Source organism: Grammomys surdaster, unplaced genomic scaffold, assembly GCF_004785775.1.
Source record: "Grammomys surdaster isolate TR1022 unplaced genomic scaffold, NIH_TR_1.0 197, whole genome shotgun sequence".
NCBI lineage: Eukaryota > Metazoa > Chordata > Mammalia > Rodentia > Muridae > Grammomys > Grammomys surdaster.
The window spans coordinates 2,784,262-2,805,539 of record NW_021604642.1 but is presented as its reverse complement, the minus strand read 5'-3'; the positions used below and the strand labels follow the sequence as shown (position 1 = coordinate 2,805,539).

The window sequence follows — 21,278 nt, the reverse complement described above, 5'->3', positions numbered from 1 at the left end:
TGATTAGTCACACAGAACAATCTCACAGCAAACACCCTGAAGACTAAGCAATCATTCCTCTAGGAGCTTTTGTCCAAATGCTCCCAAATGCCCAAGGCTTGAACAGTTTGTACCAGCATTTGAGAAATTTTAAAAATGAATAGAAGGAAGGGTAAACAGAGAGAAAAGAAGGAGAGGGGAAACCAGGGAGGGAGGAACAAAAAGAGAGAATAATGGCCCTGCTCTAATGATCAATTTTAGCGAGTCTAAAGCGGAAGCCAGGAATCTGGGATATTTTTGGTTAAATTTCTAAGACATTTAGATGAATACTCAGTGTGATAATCATTGATTGAGCCAACTATTTACACGGACTCCAAGACCACAGATACTAGGAATGTTATATTCTATATGCCTTTGCCAGCCAACCTTATTCATTACAGAATCTAAACAAGCAAAATAACAAAAATGACAAAAAACCAAAAAGACCTTCATAGGGTGTCAAGTTTTTTTTCCAATATAGCTTGTGATGTGAGCTGGCTAGTTTAGGGAACCTCAAGTACGAAAATGCTTCCATAAGTGGTCAGGCTGTAGGCAAGATTGTGAAGTGTTTTCTCAATTAGTAATTGATGGGGGAGGCTTGGCCAATTGTTGGTGGTGCTATCCAGGGCTGGTGGTCCTAGGTTTTATAAGAAAGCAGACTGAGCAAGCCATGAGGAGCAAGCCAGTAAACAACACCCCTTCAGGGCCTCTGCATCAGTTCCTAACTCCAGGTTCCTGTCCTAACTTCCTTTGATGACAAACAGTGATGTGGAAGTGCAAACCAACTAAACCCTTTCCTCCACAATTTGCTTTTGTTCATGGTGTTTCATCACAGTAATAGGAACCCTAACCAGGATAGGATACGAGTACATACAACAGTGGTTATATGTACATGTGTATGTCTGTGAAAAAGAAACAGAAGAAAAGCAATGGAAAATAATTAAGAAAAGATACAATAGATAGAAGACATGAAGAAAATACAGAAAGAAACTGAGAATGTTAGAGATACAAGTAAGAACAAGTAAGAGTAAATGGCAGAACACAGATTAGAAGCAGAAGCTGGTCTATAATAATTGAAGGAGGGTAGAGGAAGAGGGAAAGAGAGGGGAGAGAGAACAAGAACCATAGAGAAACAGGAAGGAGATGGAAGAGCCCTGATGGGATGCTCTTGAGGCATTTATTCAAAAATACATTTTCTTTCGCTTCTGTCTCCTGTTTCTTTTACCTTCCAGTTTTCCGGGAAGCTGTTTCAAAGAATCTGGTCCTGGATGCCACCCTACAAATAAAAGCCAACCAAGACTGATGAGTTGCAGTGAAATACAAATGAGAACCAAGGGTCAATGGAAAGGTCATAACACCCTGAAACACATGGGTCACCAATACTAGGCCCTATTTGAGAAACTCAAATATCAGAATGAGAAATGGCTCAGAACCAACAGGCACTCCAAGGCAACAAATAAGACCCTTTACTTCTTATTGATCCAAATGGTCAATGTCTGTAATTCACTCAGACCAGTCTTGGAAAATTAAAAAAAAATAATCTTTGGTTTCAAAATGTGGTTTAGGGAACTTTGTAAATATGCTTTGAGGATTTAGCTGAAGTTCTAAAGGCTTTGTTCTTTCCCCAGTTTTACAATTATGGAAAACAAGAGACACAAGAAAAAGGGGGATCAGGAGTTGAAATGCTAAGAAGGGTCCAGGTCACTGGCTGAGGAGAGGCCAACCAGGCTGGCTATGGCTAAGCAAAGCAGGTCCCTTAGGTCTGCTTCTTCCTTGGCTCCCCAATTTACTGCCAAGCACCAGAAAGGCCTGGATATCAGCTCAGCTCCTGTCCTGTGAGGGAATCTTTAGAGGCCCTGAGTCATTTTGGAAGATTTTTTTAAACGTACCTTTTCCTTGCGAGAAAGAAAGAAAAAAAGCCCCAAGCACAACTACAATGGGAAAAAAGCGTTCATTAAATTACTTGAAAACCAGTAGCAATAACACAAAATAAGCCAAAGATTTATAGAGCAAAAGAATCTAAAGGTAATTTTTCTACTCTACTGACATCAGGGCAGCTAAGAAAAAATGGGTCTTTATATAAAAAAATTTCAAAGGTCTTTCTCTTTAGTGAAATAGCTCAACTCTGGGTGTTGAGTGGAATACTCTAGACAGGGATGACACTGGATAGTCCCCTACATTATGAAGTAAATGATACTTCAGAGTCATGTGCTGTATACACTCAGCAACCACAGATGGTGATCCCGAAGGCACCATCTAGTGGTCAGCACCGGCCTTAGGTCAAGTTGAGGAAGCACATTACTTACACGGATGATGGGATTTCCTCTGCATTGCCAGAGACTGTTTCTGGCTTTGGCTCTTGCTTTTGTGAAATGCTGGACCGGCAAGGAGGGTCTGGGGGCCTCACTGGAGGACGGATGATTGTTTGCTTTTCTCCTGGGGGACGGACTTTGCTGAAACAGTCAGCATCTCCTAAAAGAGAAAACAACATCCAGGAGATAAATAGTCAACCAAATAGAACACCAAGCATTATTAGGCACCTCAACTGGGGTTGTCAGGACCATCTTCTCTTGGGCCCATTTCTTCTTGGCTAACAACACCTCTTTCTTTTTGTTTTAAAATGTTTCTGGCTGCTGTCCTTTAGGAAGCTTACATTTAAACCCGGGCTAAACAACTTCATGTTTGTTATGAATTTCATAATTCTATATTTGCTTCACTTTATAATTCAGAGTAGTGACATACCAGTTTACAGAAATTAAAGGGATTAAGTTAGGAACCAATGTGTCTACTACAGTGCCAGCTACACTGTAGTGATTGATGAGAAACTTGAATTCGATAAATTCATCACCACTAAAATTGGGATCCTGAGACTGGAGAAATGGCTTAGCAGTTGAAAGTACTTACTTACTGCTCTTGCTAAAGACCCAAGTTAGGTCCCCAGAACACATGTCAGGAGACTCACAGTCATCTAAAACTCCAGATCCAGGTGATTCAATGTTCTCTTCTGAATGCTGTGGGGCAACTACACTCATGTGCACATCTACATACAGGTGCACATAAAATTAAAAAACAAAATCTCAAAAAGTGCCAGGTACACTTCAGTATTAAAATAATGTCCTAAATCACCTTTTTACCTCCACTTTTCTGGCTTGCAGATTAACTGGAACATACATTTTATGAAATGGTCCTGGCAGGATTATGGCAAAGCAAATGTATTCACACACGGCTGGTGGCACTATAAATTGGCCTATTCTATCTAGATACCCATCAAGCATTCTGGAACAATCTGGATGAAATATAAAATTGTGCATAGGCAGTGATTCATACTTGTTTATCCAGTAATTCACTTTGATAAAAAAAAAAGTGCAAAGGAATTCATTCAAGATAAAAAATAAGGAAAATCAACTGCCACAAAACACATACCTTAATAGCAAAATGTCAGACCCTAACCACAAAGACTAAACAAACAATTTATTCTTATAAGCAATTAATCAATATGTATTACATACAAACTGACAAGAATTTGGACAAGGTCAAGACAAGTGTGTGTGTGTGTGTGTGTGTGTGTGTGTGTGTAATAATATAACTTAAAAATGAATCAATAAATCTGGGCATTGCAGTTCACATCTGTAATCCCAACACAGGGGAGCCTGAAGCAAAAGGATTAACATCAGTTTGGTCTATATAGTGAGTTCCAGGACAACCTAAGCTGCAGAGTAAGACTCTGTCTCAACAGTGGTACCCAAGGCATGCTTTCCCTTCTCTGACAAGAAGGGTAGGGGGTAATGGGGGGAGGAATGTATAAAGGCAAGACTGAAAATAGAAGAGGGAAGAAGGATGCAATCAGGATACAAAGTGAATACAAAAATAAACTATTAAAAAAGAAATAAACAAAAATCCACAAAAATTACTAATGTCCCAACAAAGGCAAAATTAAAATAGCCACATGTGTAACAAGCAAGTGCATTAGTAGATCTTGATATTTGCTTAGTGTCATGATATCTTGATTTATTATTTTAAAAGTTTCCAATATACATAAAATAATTTAATTGTAGTTACCATACACAGGGAATATAATTTCTCCCAGAAGCCATAGGTTACCAAACAAAAGGCTCACTGTGAGATATCTCCTCTCAGAACAACACAGTCTATTGCTACTCTTGGCTTTCCATTAAAATTTGATGGCAAGACTATTGCTGAAGGGATATACCACACACACTTTGGGCACAGAACATGGAGAAATCAAGTTAGCATGATCAGGAAGCCTCCACCCTGATGGCTAGCTTTCATGATACCAGAAGGTTCTATGTAGGGTGCTGGGGCTGGCACTTATCAGCAGTCATTACCTAGATATAAATCCTATAAGCAAAAATAACAACTGACCTGGAAAGATAGGCTCATAGATGCAATAATGGCATGAATATTACAGGGTAACCAACTACTTCCTAATTGGATTAGGGTCACCAAGAGAGGAAGCACATGGCTGCTACTTTAAGTATATCCTTAAATTCATGGTTGGGAAGTTCACTGGGCCAAAGGATGAGTCTACTTCTATCACTTTGGTAAATAGACATAGAATTAAACTGCCCTCTGGTCTGTTTCTCTATACATATGATTAATGTAGTTCTCAGATATCATTGGAGGAGTTTATTTGCTCAATAGACAACAGTTTACACAGAAACTCAAAACTAATCAAAGTATAGAGAATAGACACCTGTGGTTTCAATATTTCCTCGTTCCAAGGTACAGAGACTATTGCAGAAGAAATAAAGGACAAATTATAACAGCAACACAGTCTCTTCTGGACACTGAAAGACTATTGCACTCATGAGCCCACAGCAGCTATGGTTGTATGCAAACAACCTGCATAAGATGAAGTCAGCCAACAGTTCCAGGATAGAGAGAGGAGGGGCATGGAAGCCCACACCCAGCTGAGGAGATATTGACAAACAATGGCTACCAGGGAAGGGAGAATCAGTTTTCTTTACAGTGTGACTCCTGGTGTGGCAAACATATTCTAGTGGATGGCCCCCAAACTCATTAGTATGACAGAAACACAAGTCAAACTCAGTAGTTTTTACAAAAACAAAAGAGAGGAATCAAATTTGGAAGGGGTGAGAGGAGAGAGGAATCCAAAAGAAGTTACAGGGAGAAGGAGGGTAAATATGATTAAAAATATTGTATGTCAGTGAGAAATTCTCCAAAAAAATAATAAAAATATTATAAGTTTGTTTTATGAGAGACAGATCAAATCTGCACTTCATATTAAAAAGAATCATTTGCTGAGGAATTTTAGGGAAAAAGATAGAGGAAGTGATTCTGATAGTAGAGTATAAGCAGTATATTAGTGGAAGAATGAGGAAAACACTATTTCTGGATGTAGACAGAACTTCTATCTCCCCATCTAGGTTCTGTCTTACATTACTGGACATGCTATTCCCTGAGCATCAGGATCATTTTCAAACAAAAATGCATTTTTGTTTGCATTAGCAAACAAAAAATTAAAAATAAAAGTAATGATAATCATTTTTCCTAACAAATTGTTAGGAAAAACAAATTTCCAAACAGTATTGTTTGAAACATTCTCCTATATGATCTCCACAGTAAGCTGAGAAGTAAAGAATAGGACTTCATGACATTTCTATTTTACAGAGAAGGAAACCGAGGCTCAGAAAGGTAAATCCACTTTATCCGTTCCCTTCATGTTTAGATTGTGATAGAATAATGATCGAATTCTTATCTTCTGTGTCCATATCTACTACTACTTTCTCTGGTATCTGTTATGTCATTAGTAATAGCAATGTAAAATTGCAAATAACAGTAAGGAAAAAAAGTAAGTAAATTTATAGTTACTATTTATCGTTATTGGCTGATTTTACAGTGCAGGATTTAATCCCAAGGTCTTGCACAGTTTCAGTTCTGGCTACTTTTATTATTAAACACCAGTTCTGTTCCAAGTATTGTAACAATATATTTAGTGCTTTTTTACACGCAACTTTCATAGTTAAGATTGGCCGTAATTTTGCATAAATGTTATTCCCTTTCTACTGTTGAGAAAGATATTCCTAAAGGAAAAAGGAATCTCAAAGTTTATCACTAACAGATCCACTTTCTAGTTACCAGTGCTGCAGTAACTTTCAACCATGGCTATGCAATAGAACACGTAAAGACCTTTAGATGTCCAGTACCTGGATCCCATCCTCAGAGTTCCCAGTTTGACTGGGGTAGAACTTGGACATGAGTATTCCAAAGCTCCCAAGTAATACAATGATGGGAATTGTGATCTGCAAAATTGTAAGCCACACAACACTGCTTCTTCACTGCAGGTCACAGATGACCGAAGATGACAGTGATATCCCATTTCTACTAGTTACTGGAGTGAGGAGTTTGATAGGAAGGATGTTTTACTTTCAGAACCAGAAAATACTTCTACCTGAAGCTAGGGTTCATTTCTCTTGAAAACTACAGCAGATACCATACTCAAAACAGGAGCTTCATTCGTTACCTTTAAAGCCACATCAAAATGGACATCTAACTAGGGCCTGCAAAGTAAGTGTCATTAACTGTTTGTCTGATTAGGCCCTTTATATGCAACTCCAACTTGATGATTCATTTCAAGTCATTCTTTGAAGTAGCAGCAAAGAGTTTTCTTGGCTGAAAGACCCCGGTGTTGTTCTTTCTTGCCTCTAATTTGTCTCAGTCACAGTTAAGCCACAATGTCAAACTGGCAAGGCATGGAAGAAGTCATATAACTAGGAGTCGAGAAACCTGAATCCTCATCTTAATACTAAAACTAGCTTGTGTAAGTCAGCAGTTCATTTATTTCTCTATCAGTACAATATGAGGACTGGACTATTTTCCAGATGAATCAGCAGATGGTATCAGTCTGTAAACTTTCTGTTGACTTTTGTATGTTGCTTGGGGAATACCATAGAAGCCTCGATTTCCTTATCTGTCTCGCCCTCCTTCCTTTATTCCACCTTCTTTTTACCTCTCAAGAAGTGGATTTCAATTTCCTGGCTTCCTGTTGCCTGCAGAAAGTGCCCCAAATGCTTAAGTTGGCATTCAGTACCCTCTTCCCTTTTAGCAGTCCTTTTTGATCTAGCTTTCTACCATTCTTCTTCACATATGCTACAGTCCAGACAAACATTATTATTTATTGTTCTCTGTGCATGTCTTGTCATTAATCATCTTCCTGAGATGCTATTTATCCTATTCCCACATGCCCAAATTTGCATCCATTTACGTGCCATGTCTCTTAGGAAGCTTAAGATTCTCCAAGTTTCTTTCTGTAGCTCTTAAGGCACTGGTTGTCTTGTACTTTGGCTCTTTGTTTTCATGACTTTTTCTCCTCTATTAGAAATGGGAGCAACTTGAGAGCAAGATCCAGGTGGGAATCATCTGTGTATTCCCCAGAGACCCAAGTAAATTGCTCTGTGTGTAACCGGCAGATATTCAACAAATATTTATTGAGTAAAGAAAAATGCAGTCCGGACTTTTAGAACAGCAAAGAAAGCTTTCCCTTTTTAGGCTTCCAACTAAGCTTTGTGTGACACAAAAAGCATAATACTCCCAAGCTTCAAAAGTATTCAGAAACCTAAAGGAAGTATTCAACATACGGGGAGTGCTATCAGGGCATTTGTGTCTCTCAAAGAATGATACTGTCTCCCTGGGGTTTTAAACCCAAACTGGGATGAGAAGTCATAGACATGGGAAGTAAGTGAGAGCACTGTGACTTGGCAGTCACATTAGAGGGCCAAGTGTGGGGCTCACAGAAGTGAGGTACAGAAGAACACACTGGAAGAAGACTGTCAGATCCACGGACCAAGCTACACTTGAAGACTAAAGAAGAGCTAAAAATATCTCTTTTCCCCCCTTTCCTCCATAATGCTTTTTCTTTCTGGATGTTTATCATGTGTATAGTCGGGCTAAGAACAAAAATTTTTTAAAAAAATAAAAAATAACATAGTTCTGAGCTCTTTTCTTCTGTTCGTATTTTAGGTTTGAGGTTTCTCCAAGGCCCTAGAATACAGAAAAGCAGATGTCCTCTGTCTTGTATACTGCCACTGGAGCCACTACTATAGAAGCCACTACTATATAGTGCTTTATAGACCATACATACCCCTCCATATCTCTCTCTCTCTCTCTCTCTCTCTCTCTCTCTCTCTCTCTCTTTCTCTCTCTCGTTCACACACACACACACACACACACACACACACACACCCCTTTCCCATAATGGAGGTGCTATCTCACATTACAATATAATGGGAGAATAAAAGGTAAACCTGACCTAATTACAATAGCCTGCTATCAAAGCCAAACAACTACTTCCATTTACAGGGTAGTTGGAATGGGACAGGTATATACTTGTTATGCTTCCTTGTTATAGCAATCCAATGGGCACAATTATGATCCTCTTATACAAATGAGAGGTTCAGAGAGGTTATGATTTACCTAAAATCCCACACCTTGGAGAGACAGAGTCAAATTTAAGACACACATCAAGGGAGGCAATGGGGTTTTAATTACAAATGTTCTCTAGCCTGTGCTATTCAACTAAATAGCTATTCTTTCATTGGTTATGGCTCTTGCTTCAAAACATGGGATTCACAGCAAACGACTGATCTCTCCAAATCATTTTGTTCTTTCCCATCCTCTGTCATATGATGATAGCATGTAATCTTAGCATGTGTAGATCCATAGAGATGTAATAGTCATCCGTTTTTGACTTTTTGCAAATTTCTTGTACCTTTCCTTATATTCACCTATACCCAACCTTAGGGTTCAGAGCAGGGAGAAGATTCTATCTTCTTAGAGTTCCCCAAAGTCTTATCAAATGATCTCTTGCTATGACACTCCTCCATGCCCATCATAGAACCTCCTTTTCCCCTTAGCCATTAATTATCCTTATGGAACAATTTGAAGTTAGACTCCAGGAAAGGCAGAATGAAAACCAAACAGTAGATTACTAAAGCATAATAAGTCCAAACAAGAAAATGTGGATAATGGCCAGCAACGCCCATTACTGTAGAAGCAAGTCTGTTCCTAATACTTTTAGAGTAGATACAAATGCCACTTATAGCATTAGTCACCCCAGTGAAGAATTGATGGCTGTGTGACTGAAAAAGGTCTTGCAAGCATCCTTTCCACAAGCCCAGAGCATATCACCAGATAGAGGAAAGAAACTAAGCAGGGAATCCCATATGCCATGGGGCTCCTATATGTGGCATGATACACACTTTAATCTCAATACTTCAGGCAGAATGAAGGGTTCTTATTCCTGTGCTCTTACTGGAATATTCTCATCACCTGTCAGGAACATCAATGGAACAGATAGCCTGTGAACCATTCTTACCATGAACATTGGGAAGGCAGGATCATGGCTTTTCATCTTGGGTCTTTCCCTTTGCTTAGTGTGATGTCTGAATGAACATGCAAATGTACATAAGCAAGAGACATATAACTGTCTTTCCTCCTCATTCTCCCAAACAGTCCTGTATCTTTTTTGTGGAAACCACACATTTGCATTGTGTAAAACCAGAACCAATAGGAGAAAGTTGTATTGAGGAAAGACTACATGTTTCTCTTATATACAGAACTTAGATTTCACCTTATGTGTGTGCAGGAGGGAGTTTATGTAGTGGGCCACAGAGGGAGAAAGTTGGGAGAGTGGAGGAAGAGATCTTAAACGAAGTGGGAAATAAAGTAATGAAATAAATGTAATAGGAAAATAGAAGGGAGAGCTAACTGGGGGAAGAAGGGTAACCAGTTGGAGGAGGCATAGGGAAGGACAAGAAAGGATAGGGGTGGGTGGCAATAAAGTATAGCACATGTACAAGGAGACACCATGATGATCCATTTATTATTTTATATGCTAACCTAGAAAATTAATTTAAAAGACAACATCAAATGCTCAAAAGAAGACATGCTCATTTTGCATACAAGTAAGGGCCTGACAGAAAAGAAGGTGGCTACCACAGGGGAAACAGGAACAACAGCAGCAGCAACACTGTACTGTGGGTTTGGAGAAATGGTTCCATGATTTAAAAGAGCAAAAACAAAAACAAAAACTTGCTGCTCTTGTGAAGGAATCAGATTTGGATTCTAGTACTCACTTCGTGGCTCATGTCCATCTATAACTTCAGTTCCAGGGGACCTGACACAGGCTTCTGGCTTCCATGAGCACAAGGTACACTCATAATACAAACATACATGCAGGAAAATATTCATATACATAAAATAAAGATATATCTTTAAAATCGAATGCACTAAAAAACATCACAAAGATCCAAGAAGCCTCGTTCCCAGCAACATCTCTGCATCTTATAACCCAACGCACTTTGGGCAAGTTTCATGTCTGAGCCACCCTTTCTATCTTTGAAGTGGGTAGGGTAAAATCTACCCCACAGGCTTATCAACAATAAGAATACACAATGAAAAAGAGAAAGTATACTGGTCCATGTCTGGAATAGAAAATGGTTCTGAATAAAATTCTATCAGCAAACAATAGTGGGTATCACTAAGTTGTTGATCATCATGGAAGTAAGCCGTTTACCATATGCTTCTGATATTTCTAATTGCATTGGGGAAAAGATGTGAGGAATGACAAAGTCCATTCACATGCTAGACCAGTGAAAGGGCTAAATATGAGGAGAGGGCAGGACAGTGACACATTTAGAATAACTGAAGCAATGAAGCTTCTTCAATGACAAAGGTGAAAAAAAATAACAACTGATGTAGAAGGTGCAAGCAGAAGAGACAACTTTCTACCCAAGCCTGTCGTTCAGGTTACTTGTTAGCACATGGGGTTAATCATCAGCTATAGCTAATGAACTATTTGCAGCAACTGATTAACTGATAACCCTTCTGGTGTCCAGGAATTTACCACGAAAAGCAGTAAAAGTAGGGTGGGAGAGAGGGAAGCAGAGGTGAAATGATAGGTGGGGAAATTTTAAAGAGGCAACTCTACTAGAGATTTGGCTAGGCTCTATCATGACCCAACCCATCCCAGTTTCGCCAAGGCTGGAGGCCAGAGGCTTTGAGGAAAACTGTACCACATCAGCTTGTTGCTAACTGATTTAAGAGGGAAAAAAAGTCTGGCAATGCTACAGCTCAGACTGAGAAAGCCTGGATGATTCTGGACAAGTCAAATCATTTCTTATAGTAACTGATGCCATTAGATCCTAGCAGTTGCTGCCAGCAGCCCAAAGGACAGGACTGTGAGGGAAGCAACAAAAGGGATGGCACTAGGATTGGGTTCTATATCCAAGGATGTTGGAGGCAGAACTGAAGTGGAGGGCTAAAAGTTACTGTGTGTGCTGAGCTGACAAGATCTGGCTTGACACTGGGCAGGGCCAAGTTAACCATGGGGGTAGAAGCGCAGTTACCCAACTTTCTACTTGGTTAATGTGTTGATCAATATATGACTTCTAAACTGAAGCAGATGTCTCCATAGATGTCTGGCCTTTCCTGGCTGCTCCCTACAAGAGGCAAATTGTAGGGAGGGAAGACAGGACAGAGGGAGAGAATTAGTAACATATCTCATCTTCTGATTATGAGCCAGGTATTTTGTTTGCTATTCCTTTTAATCCTAAAAATTCTTTGTAGGTGATCCTTTTCCCCATTTTAAAGATATAAAACCTAAGATACAGACATGGAAAATAACGTGAGCATGCAAAGGAGGCATACATTGGAGGCCCAAAGCAGAGAATTAGAAAGTGTTGATTGCTTTGTGGAAATCCTGCTGGCCTCCACACAAAACAGCATTTACTAAACTGCTCAAAGACAGTGCTGTCAGCATGTACTAAGGCTGTTCCCTACCACCAACAACAGAATGTCTTTCCTCTGCTTTATCTGGACAGGCTTATTCCCCCCCCCCACTGACCCTCTGCCTTCATGTATACTATAAAGTATCTCCCTTGCTCCCCATCCCTCTGTCTCTCTCTCTCTCTCCTCTCTAGAAGGAAATCTTTGATGCTATTCCAGTAAGTGTGAAAGGCCTCATGCACAATACGCACACCAACTTCCATCCCTGTCATTTCTCTACCCTCCTGTTTCCCAGCTCCTCACTCCACACTGCATTTTTCTTAATATGTGCTCTATCACTGTGCTAATAACCAGGAGTATATCTCTGATCAGGTGCAGTGGTACGTGCCTGTAATCCCAGCAGTCAGGAGGCTGAGGCAGGAGGCTATAATGAAAAAGGTTATAACTAGCTACATGTTGAGATCCACTATTCATAGAGACAGAAAAAAAACAAGCTTAAAATATGTAGAAAATACAGAAGAACATAGTCAAAACAATTGTCAGCAGAAGGAGCACAGCTAGAGAGTCATCACATTTCTTGACCTCAAATCAGCTACTAGGACAAAACAGACATACAGCCCAAGAAAAGAGAACAGAAGAAGCAGAGAGAAACCCACACAGCTATGGACTCCTAATTTCTGACAAAGATGTCAAAACATGTGCTGGAGAAGACACAGCCCTTTCATCTATTGACCTGATAACTACCTGAAAAATAATGAAATTAGTTTTTATATCTCTCAGCTTAAATAAAAATGAACTCAGAATAGATCAGAGACCTATATTTTAAACTGAAAACACTGAAACAACGGCTAAACACTTAAGGATATATCTATAGACAACAAACTTCTGAACAGGAAATAACCCAAGAACTGACAAATGGGACCATATGAACTTAGAGAGCATTTGTACACCACCACCAGCAGCACTACCCCCCCTACCACCACCAGCAGCACCACTACCAAGAACAACAACACATCAATAGAAAAAATAGCCTAGAGAATGTGGGAAGTCTTTATCAGCTAAAAGACATATAAGGAGTTAATATCTAAAATCAAGTTTTAAAATTTTAGAAAGTAAACCCCAATGAAACAGTTATTACTCCAAATATGGGCCAACAATTTGGACAGATACTATGGCAGTTTTAATAAAAGTAGCCCCCCATAGGCTCATATATTTGAATGCTTGGGAGTAGAATGCATAGGTTCATATATTTGAATGCACCAGGGAGTAGAACTGTTTGAAAGAATTACACAGATTACCAGGTGTGAACTTGTTGAAAGATGTGTAGACTTGTTGGAAGAACTGTTTCTCTGAGTGTGGGCTTTGAGGTTTTAATAGCCCATGCCAGACCCAGTCTCCCTCCCTGCCTGTGGATCAGGATGTAGGACTCTCAACTATATCTCCAGCATCCTATCTGTCTGTGGACTGCCATGCTCCCCACCATGATGATAACAGACCAACCTCTGAAAATGTAAGAAAGCCCTCAATTACATGCTTCTTTTTTATAAGGGGCTACCTTGGTCATGGTGTCTCTTTACAGCAATAGAAGAGTGACTAAGGCAGACAGTCTTCGAAGGAAGAATTATAATGGTCAATGAATGTATTTTAAAATGTTTAGCAACTCTGTCAGAGATATTTAACTTAAAACAACTTTGAGATCCCATCTCAACCAGTGAGAACGGCCACCATCAAGAAAACAATGTGTGGAAAGAGGAACACTTCCATACTGTTGGTGGGAGAGCAAGCTGGTGAAGCCACAATGGAAAGTAGCATGGAAGCATCTATAAAACCAAAACTAGAACTCCCTTTTTAACCCAGCTATAGCACTTCTGGACATAAACCCAAAGGACTCTCTATCCTGCCGCAAATATATCTGCATATCCATGTTCACTATAGCTCTATTCCTTATAGCTAGGCCCAGATGTCCATCAACAGATGAATGGATAATGAAAATGGGGTATGTATACATAAAGGGATTTTAGTTACCCACAAAAAAATGAAATAATTTGCCAGGAAAATGGATGGAAATGAAAACAAATTAGTTTAAGCCAGTTAACCCAAACTCAGAAAGAGAGTGGCAGTACATTGTCTCTCATATGTGTATCTTAGTTTCTGACTATAAAATATATCTACACTGGTGGCAGGAAATAGAAGTAGAGGGCAGGAAATGCCCAGTGACTAAAAAACAAAAGATGCTCTAAGGGAGTGAGTAGGGAAGACAATAGAGTAAAAAGAAAGGGGGAATGCTGAGGGGAAAAAGATACTGTAAGGAAGGTGTGTCAAGGAGATGAGGGACATGGGATGAGAATCAACTGAAATGAAATGTGTTTTAGAGTCTCATCCTGAAACCTACTAACAACTTTGTAAACTAACTTAAAATTTTTAAATTAAAAAAGTATGATGAGAATAACAAGGAAGAAAGGTGCCTCCAACCCTAGAAAATTAGCAAGCTGTAGAGTACTTTGGTTCAGTTCTGCTTCCCATAGGATTCCTAAACATTTACCTTCCTTATTGTGAACCACTGGCCTGGGAGCTGGTCTCCTTATATGGAAAGAGGAGATCTTTGTGTGTCCAGAACCTGGAACAGGTCCATTGGAGGCCTTCGGAGTAGCCTTGGTCCCTCCATCCTGCAACCTAAATACCAACTTCCCCACATCCGCCTCCAGGCAGGGCTCCGACTGACAGTCAGAAACAGGTCTGCTTGGGGACTTTCTTCCAGGATCAGTGTCCCCACTTTTCTGCATGGGTAGTTTGAGGTGCTGTAGTAGCTTGGGGGGATCCAGGTTGCTAGTGATTGTACCATTAGGAGTTTGATGGTGAATTCCATCTGAAAAACAGTTGGTACATAAAGGAAAGATTAATGATGGCCTTCAAAATTATTCTGTTTTGATACATGCATATATATATTTGATCTTAAAAAATCAGTACGCAATTTCAAAATTGTTATTATTAGAGTACAAACTGAGTACATCCCACGAGGACAGTCTCCACCTTGCCCAATTCCTATAGTCAGAAGTCTCAGTCAAATAAAGTTCAATTTAAGATTTCTATATGACTTTCACCAACACAACTAAGTAAACTCTAGTAATGCCAACCTGCTTTATTCAAGGGGATATGTAATTCAAAAAGGACGGAATGCACAATCAATTGCATAATTTACTCTTTCTAAATAAATGCATGAACTAATTCTCAAGTAGGTCTCTTAAAAGCAATTTTTAAGGTTTCTCAAATTTCAAGTTAATAGGCCTAACAACTTAATCTTTTTCTCCATCATGTAAAGATATTCTCAGATAGCCAATTTACATTCTTCCTTTAGTCTTTTGTGGTCCATAATATCCTACGACCATTGGAATAAGCTTTTAAGTGATTCTGAATATAGTTATATCTTCTGAGAACACAATAACAGCCAGAGAATCTTTTTCTAGAAAAATAAGTCCACACACTTAGTTAAGTTTTGAAACCTTTAAGTTATTCGCAATTTCCAGAAATAATCAATAAATTCCCCAGATTAATAATATCTACTATATGGAAATTGTCACTTTCATTAATAATAGGAAACATAGCCAGGGGTAACAGCCTAGTGATAGATCACTTGTATAGAATGTGCAAGGCTATGGGTTCCTTTTCCAGTGCTACAAAAGATAAATAAAAACAGACATGTAAATAAAGCTATATTAGAGTATAGTAGTTAAAGATAGTCTCTCTTCAGTAAAAGGAGACATATTCACCAGTCATAACACAAGGACCCTACTTGGAACCTGCTTTTTGTAATGAGACAATTGAAAAACTGAACATTGACTAGACAACTAGTCTTAAGGAATTACTGTTCTGCTTTCTTTTCATTTAGATATAATTATTATAATGATCATTTAGAGTTACTTGAACTCTGGCTGAGAATGGATGGAAGGTATACATGAATCAAAATTGCTCAGACAAACACTAGCTTGGAGGAGTAAAAAAAAATCATGGTTTGTCTAAGAAAATATTACATGATACAGAGCAGATTATGTTTACAAATATACATTTATATGTTCATATATATTCACATTTATATTCATATTTATGCATGTAATAACAATCAGTGAAAAAGGAGGCTATGAATTTGAAAGAGAGCCAAGAAAGGTCTATGGGAGGCCATGAAGGAAGGAAAGGGAAGGGGAAATGCTAGGTCACATAGCAAGACCCTGTATCAAAAAAAACAGATTTAGGATGGCCAAGGATTTGATATAGGCTATCAAAGGGTATATGATCATGGGAAAATAATTTACTAAAATATTATTTACAAACAAAATATAAATTTGGAGATCAAATAATAAGATGCAACTTGTCAAGAAAAATGGTGTTGAGGCATATATATATATATATGCATGTTTTAAGAAATACAATGTTACATTTAATAGGCAAATGTGATTTGAGATGAAATGGATGAGTGCAAATTACTGTCTTCTAATTTGGTAGTGGTGTCAACTGGACGAATCACTTACCTTCCCTGAGCTTCAAATGACTTCTTTATATAATGAATCTCAGATACCTACCTCATACTATAACAATGAGGATTATATGAGATTATAGGTTTACAGTAACTTAATATGCCCAGAATGAAGAGGTCAGACTATATAACAAGCACTGACTAGAATATGAGAAATTTGAGCCACCATTCTTTGCTGGTAAGAAAATAAAATTATACCCCAGCTTTGTAAATTAGCATGGTCACTCTCTAAAAGTTTAACTTTGGAGTAAACATGAGTCAGCAATATACTCAAGATGACTGAAGTGAGACATTCACCCAACAATTTCAATATTCATTCGCAGTGTTATTCATAATAGCTAAAACACAAATACAATTTAAATGTTCATTCATTGAAGAATGGATAAACAAAATGTGAAATACTATGTAGCAGTAGAAAGTATATATACAGCGAATTGTTTGCTAGCCATAAAAGACTATACAGAATATGAGTCCATTTATATGACATTTTCAGAGTAAGTTAAGTCTCTAGGAATAGAAAGTACTTGCCAGAAGCTGGCAAGGAGGAGGAATAGGAAGGTTTCCTTTTAGGATAATATAAATATTTTCAAATAAGGTGGTTGCACAAAATACACTATACTGAGACATGAAAACGGTGGCTTTTGTGGGTTTGGCATTATTTATCAATCCAAAATCCAAAGTTTGTGGGTTTGGCATTCTTTATCAATCCAAAATTAAAACCTCAGTGTGTAGTCTGTAATCTCACTGAAAATCTGGCACAAAGCCCTTACCACAGAACAAGACAAATTGAGCCCCAGATAAGGCAAGTGGCTGATTCAAGCTACTTAACAGACTAATGACCAAAATAAAATTAGGCCTTAGCTCTACTGACCTCCAGCTTATTCATTTAATATACTTGTTAACTCGGCACTTACTATGTAGCAAGTGCTGTGCTGGTGTAGGGGATAGAGTCCTAAAAATAAGTATCTACTAGTATAAACTTTGATTTGGGAAAGTTGTGAGCAAATTTATTCTATAAAATATCAAATTTGGAGTAGCAAAACATTCAGTGCCCCTGTTCATTTTCCATTTTCTATTCCTTCTCTATGAAAGTGATCCCTTATGCTAAATAATCCCTTTCTTTTCATATTCCTAATACATCCATTCATTCACATTATAAACGTGTACTAAACACGTACAATATGTAGTAGGCATTGTCCTCAGATGGGGTAATAAAAATACATCTAATATTCTTATGAGAAAAATAGATACTAAATATGTCATCAAGTAGTAGCAGGTGACATGAATAAAGGAAAGCAGTGTAAGGGATAGGAAGGAATAACTTTTTAACTTGAGTGCTCAGAAAAAGTCTCTACAAGGAGATAGCATTTGTAAACTTGACACCCATTAGGAATAGCAAGACTCATGAAACTAGAGGAGAAATAGCAAAGGAGACAGAAAGTACATCGAGAAAGTTCAGATGGATAAGCAGGGGTCACAGAAAACAGCATAAAAAACAAATTTTATTCAAAACATGAAGAGAGGTCACTGAGAGTTTGGAGCCGAGGGAATGAGGTCATGTGCTTCACATTTTTGAAAGGATGCACAATTTACTGACGGCTTCGGAGAATGGATTAGAGGCAGTCAAGCAGGCCAGCGATGACAGCTGGGAAGAGGTGTGGAGGCTCAGTGTGTGTGGTCCAAGGGAAACTAAGGATTTAACATGTGATGTGCAGCCACAGCCAGAAGGAATCACTAATGGATCTGATGTAAGAGGAAAAGGAAAAGAGCCAGAAGGAAAAGACCAAGGTATTCAGGTGACTAGAGCTAAAAGCTGTGTAGAAGAAGTGTTCACAAAATGAGGGTCAGAAAGAATAGGTACTCAAGCATTGTGCTTTGGGCTGAGGAAGGGGTGTGCAGCTTAGTGACAGAATGATCACTTGTCATTCATTGTGCAAAGTCCTAGAGTCCAGCCACCACACTACAATATAATACAACCTATGCTCAATTCATCTCAATGAGTCAATCTATAGAGAACATTTCAATGGAGACTTGGAGATGACAATAAATAGGAGAATGAATCCTGTATTGAAAAATTTGGGAGTCACCTGTAGCAATTACATCATATTTACACATAGGAGATTTAGAAAGATTGTGTATAAAAAAAAAGCATAGAGAAGAGGGTTAAGACCTTCGTGGTGTTCAAATATATCAAAAGTAGAACAAGAATCAAAACTAGAAAAGGAGGCTGCAATGGAAGGAGGAGGAACAAACTTGGTGACCTAAGAGCCAAGTTTAGTGCTCCACAGGAGAGACAGGTGTTGACTGTCACATGTGGCTCACTAGCTCAGAAGAATAGTGGAGTATTTGGCTTGGTCATGTGGAAATTATGGGTAACCTTAATAAAAGTAGTCTGAGTGGCAGGGAACTAAGGCTCTTCACTAATAATCATTCCATTGGATGGTGGTGTTTGTTTGTTTTTGCATAGCTATACCTTTCTCTATCCTATAAGCTCCATAGAGGCAGGGGCATGTGGCATAATTTCATTTGGCCTCTAGAATATTAATATTACTTGGAACATAGCAGTTATCCAATCCACTTGAAATACATTCCCAGAACATTAGCAAGAGCCTTCCTCATGTATTTCAATGTACTAGAGTAACCCAAGAATAACTTAGTTTTACTGCTAGCCTTATAGGGATCATGTAGCTTCTATTAAAGACTCACCCCTGCCCTGTCAACTGCCAATAATCTAATTTCCTCTTACAATATGAACTATAAGCCTTGTTTCTCCTGACTATTTACAAGCCGAAGAAGTAGAGAAGGTCCATCATTGTATGGAGCAAATAGTCACACTTTCATCTTTCTCCTTCAATATTTTCTTTGCATGTAATCGTAATGCAGAAGCTAACCACTGACCTTCAGTTTCATCCAGGGAAGAAGTATAGAACACTGTCTTTTCTCTCAGCAAGCGCTTTGAGATTGTGATTGGTTTATGTCTTCTTGCTGTCACGCGAGGTGGAGGCACTGGAGGTACTTGGCTATCTTCGGGTGGACCTAAATAAATCTGTAGAGAAAGAACGAAGATATCCAAGAGACAATTAGCCAAAGGACTCATGGATGCATTCCAGCAGTGTATCTGGTCAACCATGTGAATACTAAAATGGATAATAGGAAAGAGGAAATTTTCTTACTCCCTCTAACTACCAGCAAGTACTAGATGTCTCCCATCATGAAGAGTGCATAGCAAGAGTGCATAGCCCCTTAGTGTGGAGAAGTGTGCAAAGAAGAGGCAACAAGCATTCCTGGATTTTATACTTGCACTCAGCAAAACTTCAGGTTAAGACATCTACCTTTGAGCCTAAGCATCCTCTCTCAATTGGAATATGAGGATAACAGCAATTACCCAACATGATGTGATAAGAATTAAGTGAAAATGGTTGTCAAGCTGCTTTGTATGGGTAGATGTGAGGGTAAAGGGCTATTAAACACACTCATGTGTGTGCATATACACATACATGCATACATACATACATAATACATACATACATACATACTCAATATTTCTGAAAGGACATTTAAGGATCTAGGTCAATTGTTTGTCTTGAAGCTGATGAAGGAAGAGAAGAATGTTGGTTTTATCTCATACTATTTTGTTCTCCTACAGAAGATTTCATACTATGGCATGTTACTTATTTTTAAAATAGAAGTAAAATAAAATTGAAAATTCCAAGTGCCTTAGATCTTATTCAGAAGAGGAGCTGGAGCAGCGCAAGAGCATGTGTGATCAGAATTGTTAATAGGTGGAATGGCTACGTAAAAGTGGGGAAGTTAATAGGAACATTGTATGTAATTCACAGGCAACACACATTACAAGGTTGAAAGAAAAAGAAAATAAAACAGTAGTAAGTGGATGAATGTTGAGCCACGGAATTCTAGGTTGTATATTTGGTTCTCAACAGCTAGCTAGATAGTATGTTTGCAAGCTTCTGCCCCAGTACTATAATAGCTACAAATATCCCTTATTATACCGTATTATACCATAACTTTTGCACTGACTACTACATTGTGGGTGATATAATCCCTGGGCTGGTGGTCCTGGGTTCTATAAGAAAACAACCTAGACTCCCTACATATATGTGGCAAATGTGCAGCTTGATAGTCATGTAGTTCCCCTGAGAAGAAGAATGGGTGCTATCTCAGTCTCTGTTTCCTGACACTGGACCTCCTTCCCCCGTCCTTGGACTGCCTGGATGCCCTCAGTGGGAAACGATATGCCTAGACCTGCCGAGACTAGAATTCCTAAAATGAGGTGATACCCCAAGAAGGCACTCTTTCTCTGAGGAGAGAACATGGGGGCAATGGGGAAAGGGATTTGTAAGGGTGGAACTGGGAAGAGAGGAGGGAGGGGAGCTGTGATTTTGATGTATAGTGAAAAAAAAAAGAAAAGAAACTTGAATATACTGTGTGGAGCAAGCCAGTAATCGGCACCCCTCCATAGCCTCTGCATCAGTTCCTGTGTCTGGGTTGCCCCGCCGTGTGAGTTGCTGTCCTGGTTCCCACTGATATTGAACTGTGATATAGAAGTGTAAGACAAATAAGCCCTTCCCTTCCCATTTTGCTTTTGGTCATGGTGTTTCGTTACAACAATAGTAACTGTAACCAAGACAGGTCCTTTCTTTTCTTAAAAGAAACCGCCACACCAACTTCCATTATGACTACACTAGATTTTAAACTTTGTAAAAGCAAGTCTACTATGTTCACCACTGTCTCAGACACCCATGAGAGTACCTTGACCTGGTGTCTCAGAAATCAAGTACACTATAAATAAGACACACAAGGCTAAGTGCCCCCACCTCCAGAAAACACCATTTCAACTACCTCATTCTAAGATATGGTAATTGGACCTTAGTTTCTTTTAGTCTGACACAAGAAGTAATAAAAGAAAAGAAAAGAAAAGAAAAGAAAAGAAAAGAAAAGAAAAGAA

General features: G+C 38.8%; 1 protein-coding gene across 1 annotated transcript in view; it reads right to left on the bottom strand.

Annotated features, from left to right (window-relative positions):
• Positions 1 to 406: 406 nt before the first annotated feature.
• The window catches only part of Ophn1 (oligophrenin 1), a 309,606-nt gene continuing 288,734 nt past the window's right edge, over positions 407 to 21,278 (bottom strand). The window contains exons 20-24 of the mRNA XM_028770048.1: positions 19,211 to 19,358; positions 14,327 to 14,650; positions 2,325 to 2,490; positions 1,244 to 1,294; positions 407 to 422 (exon numbers count right to left, since the gene is read on the bottom strand). Coding sequence (XP_028625881.1) covers positions 407 to 422; positions 1,244 to 1,294; positions 2,325 to 2,490; positions 14,327 to 14,650; positions 19,211 to 19,358 — 705 coding nt within the window. The remainder of the gene's footprint in view (positions 423 to 1,243; positions 1,295 to 2,324; positions 2,491 to 14,326; positions 14,651 to 19,210; positions 19,359 to 21,278) is intronic.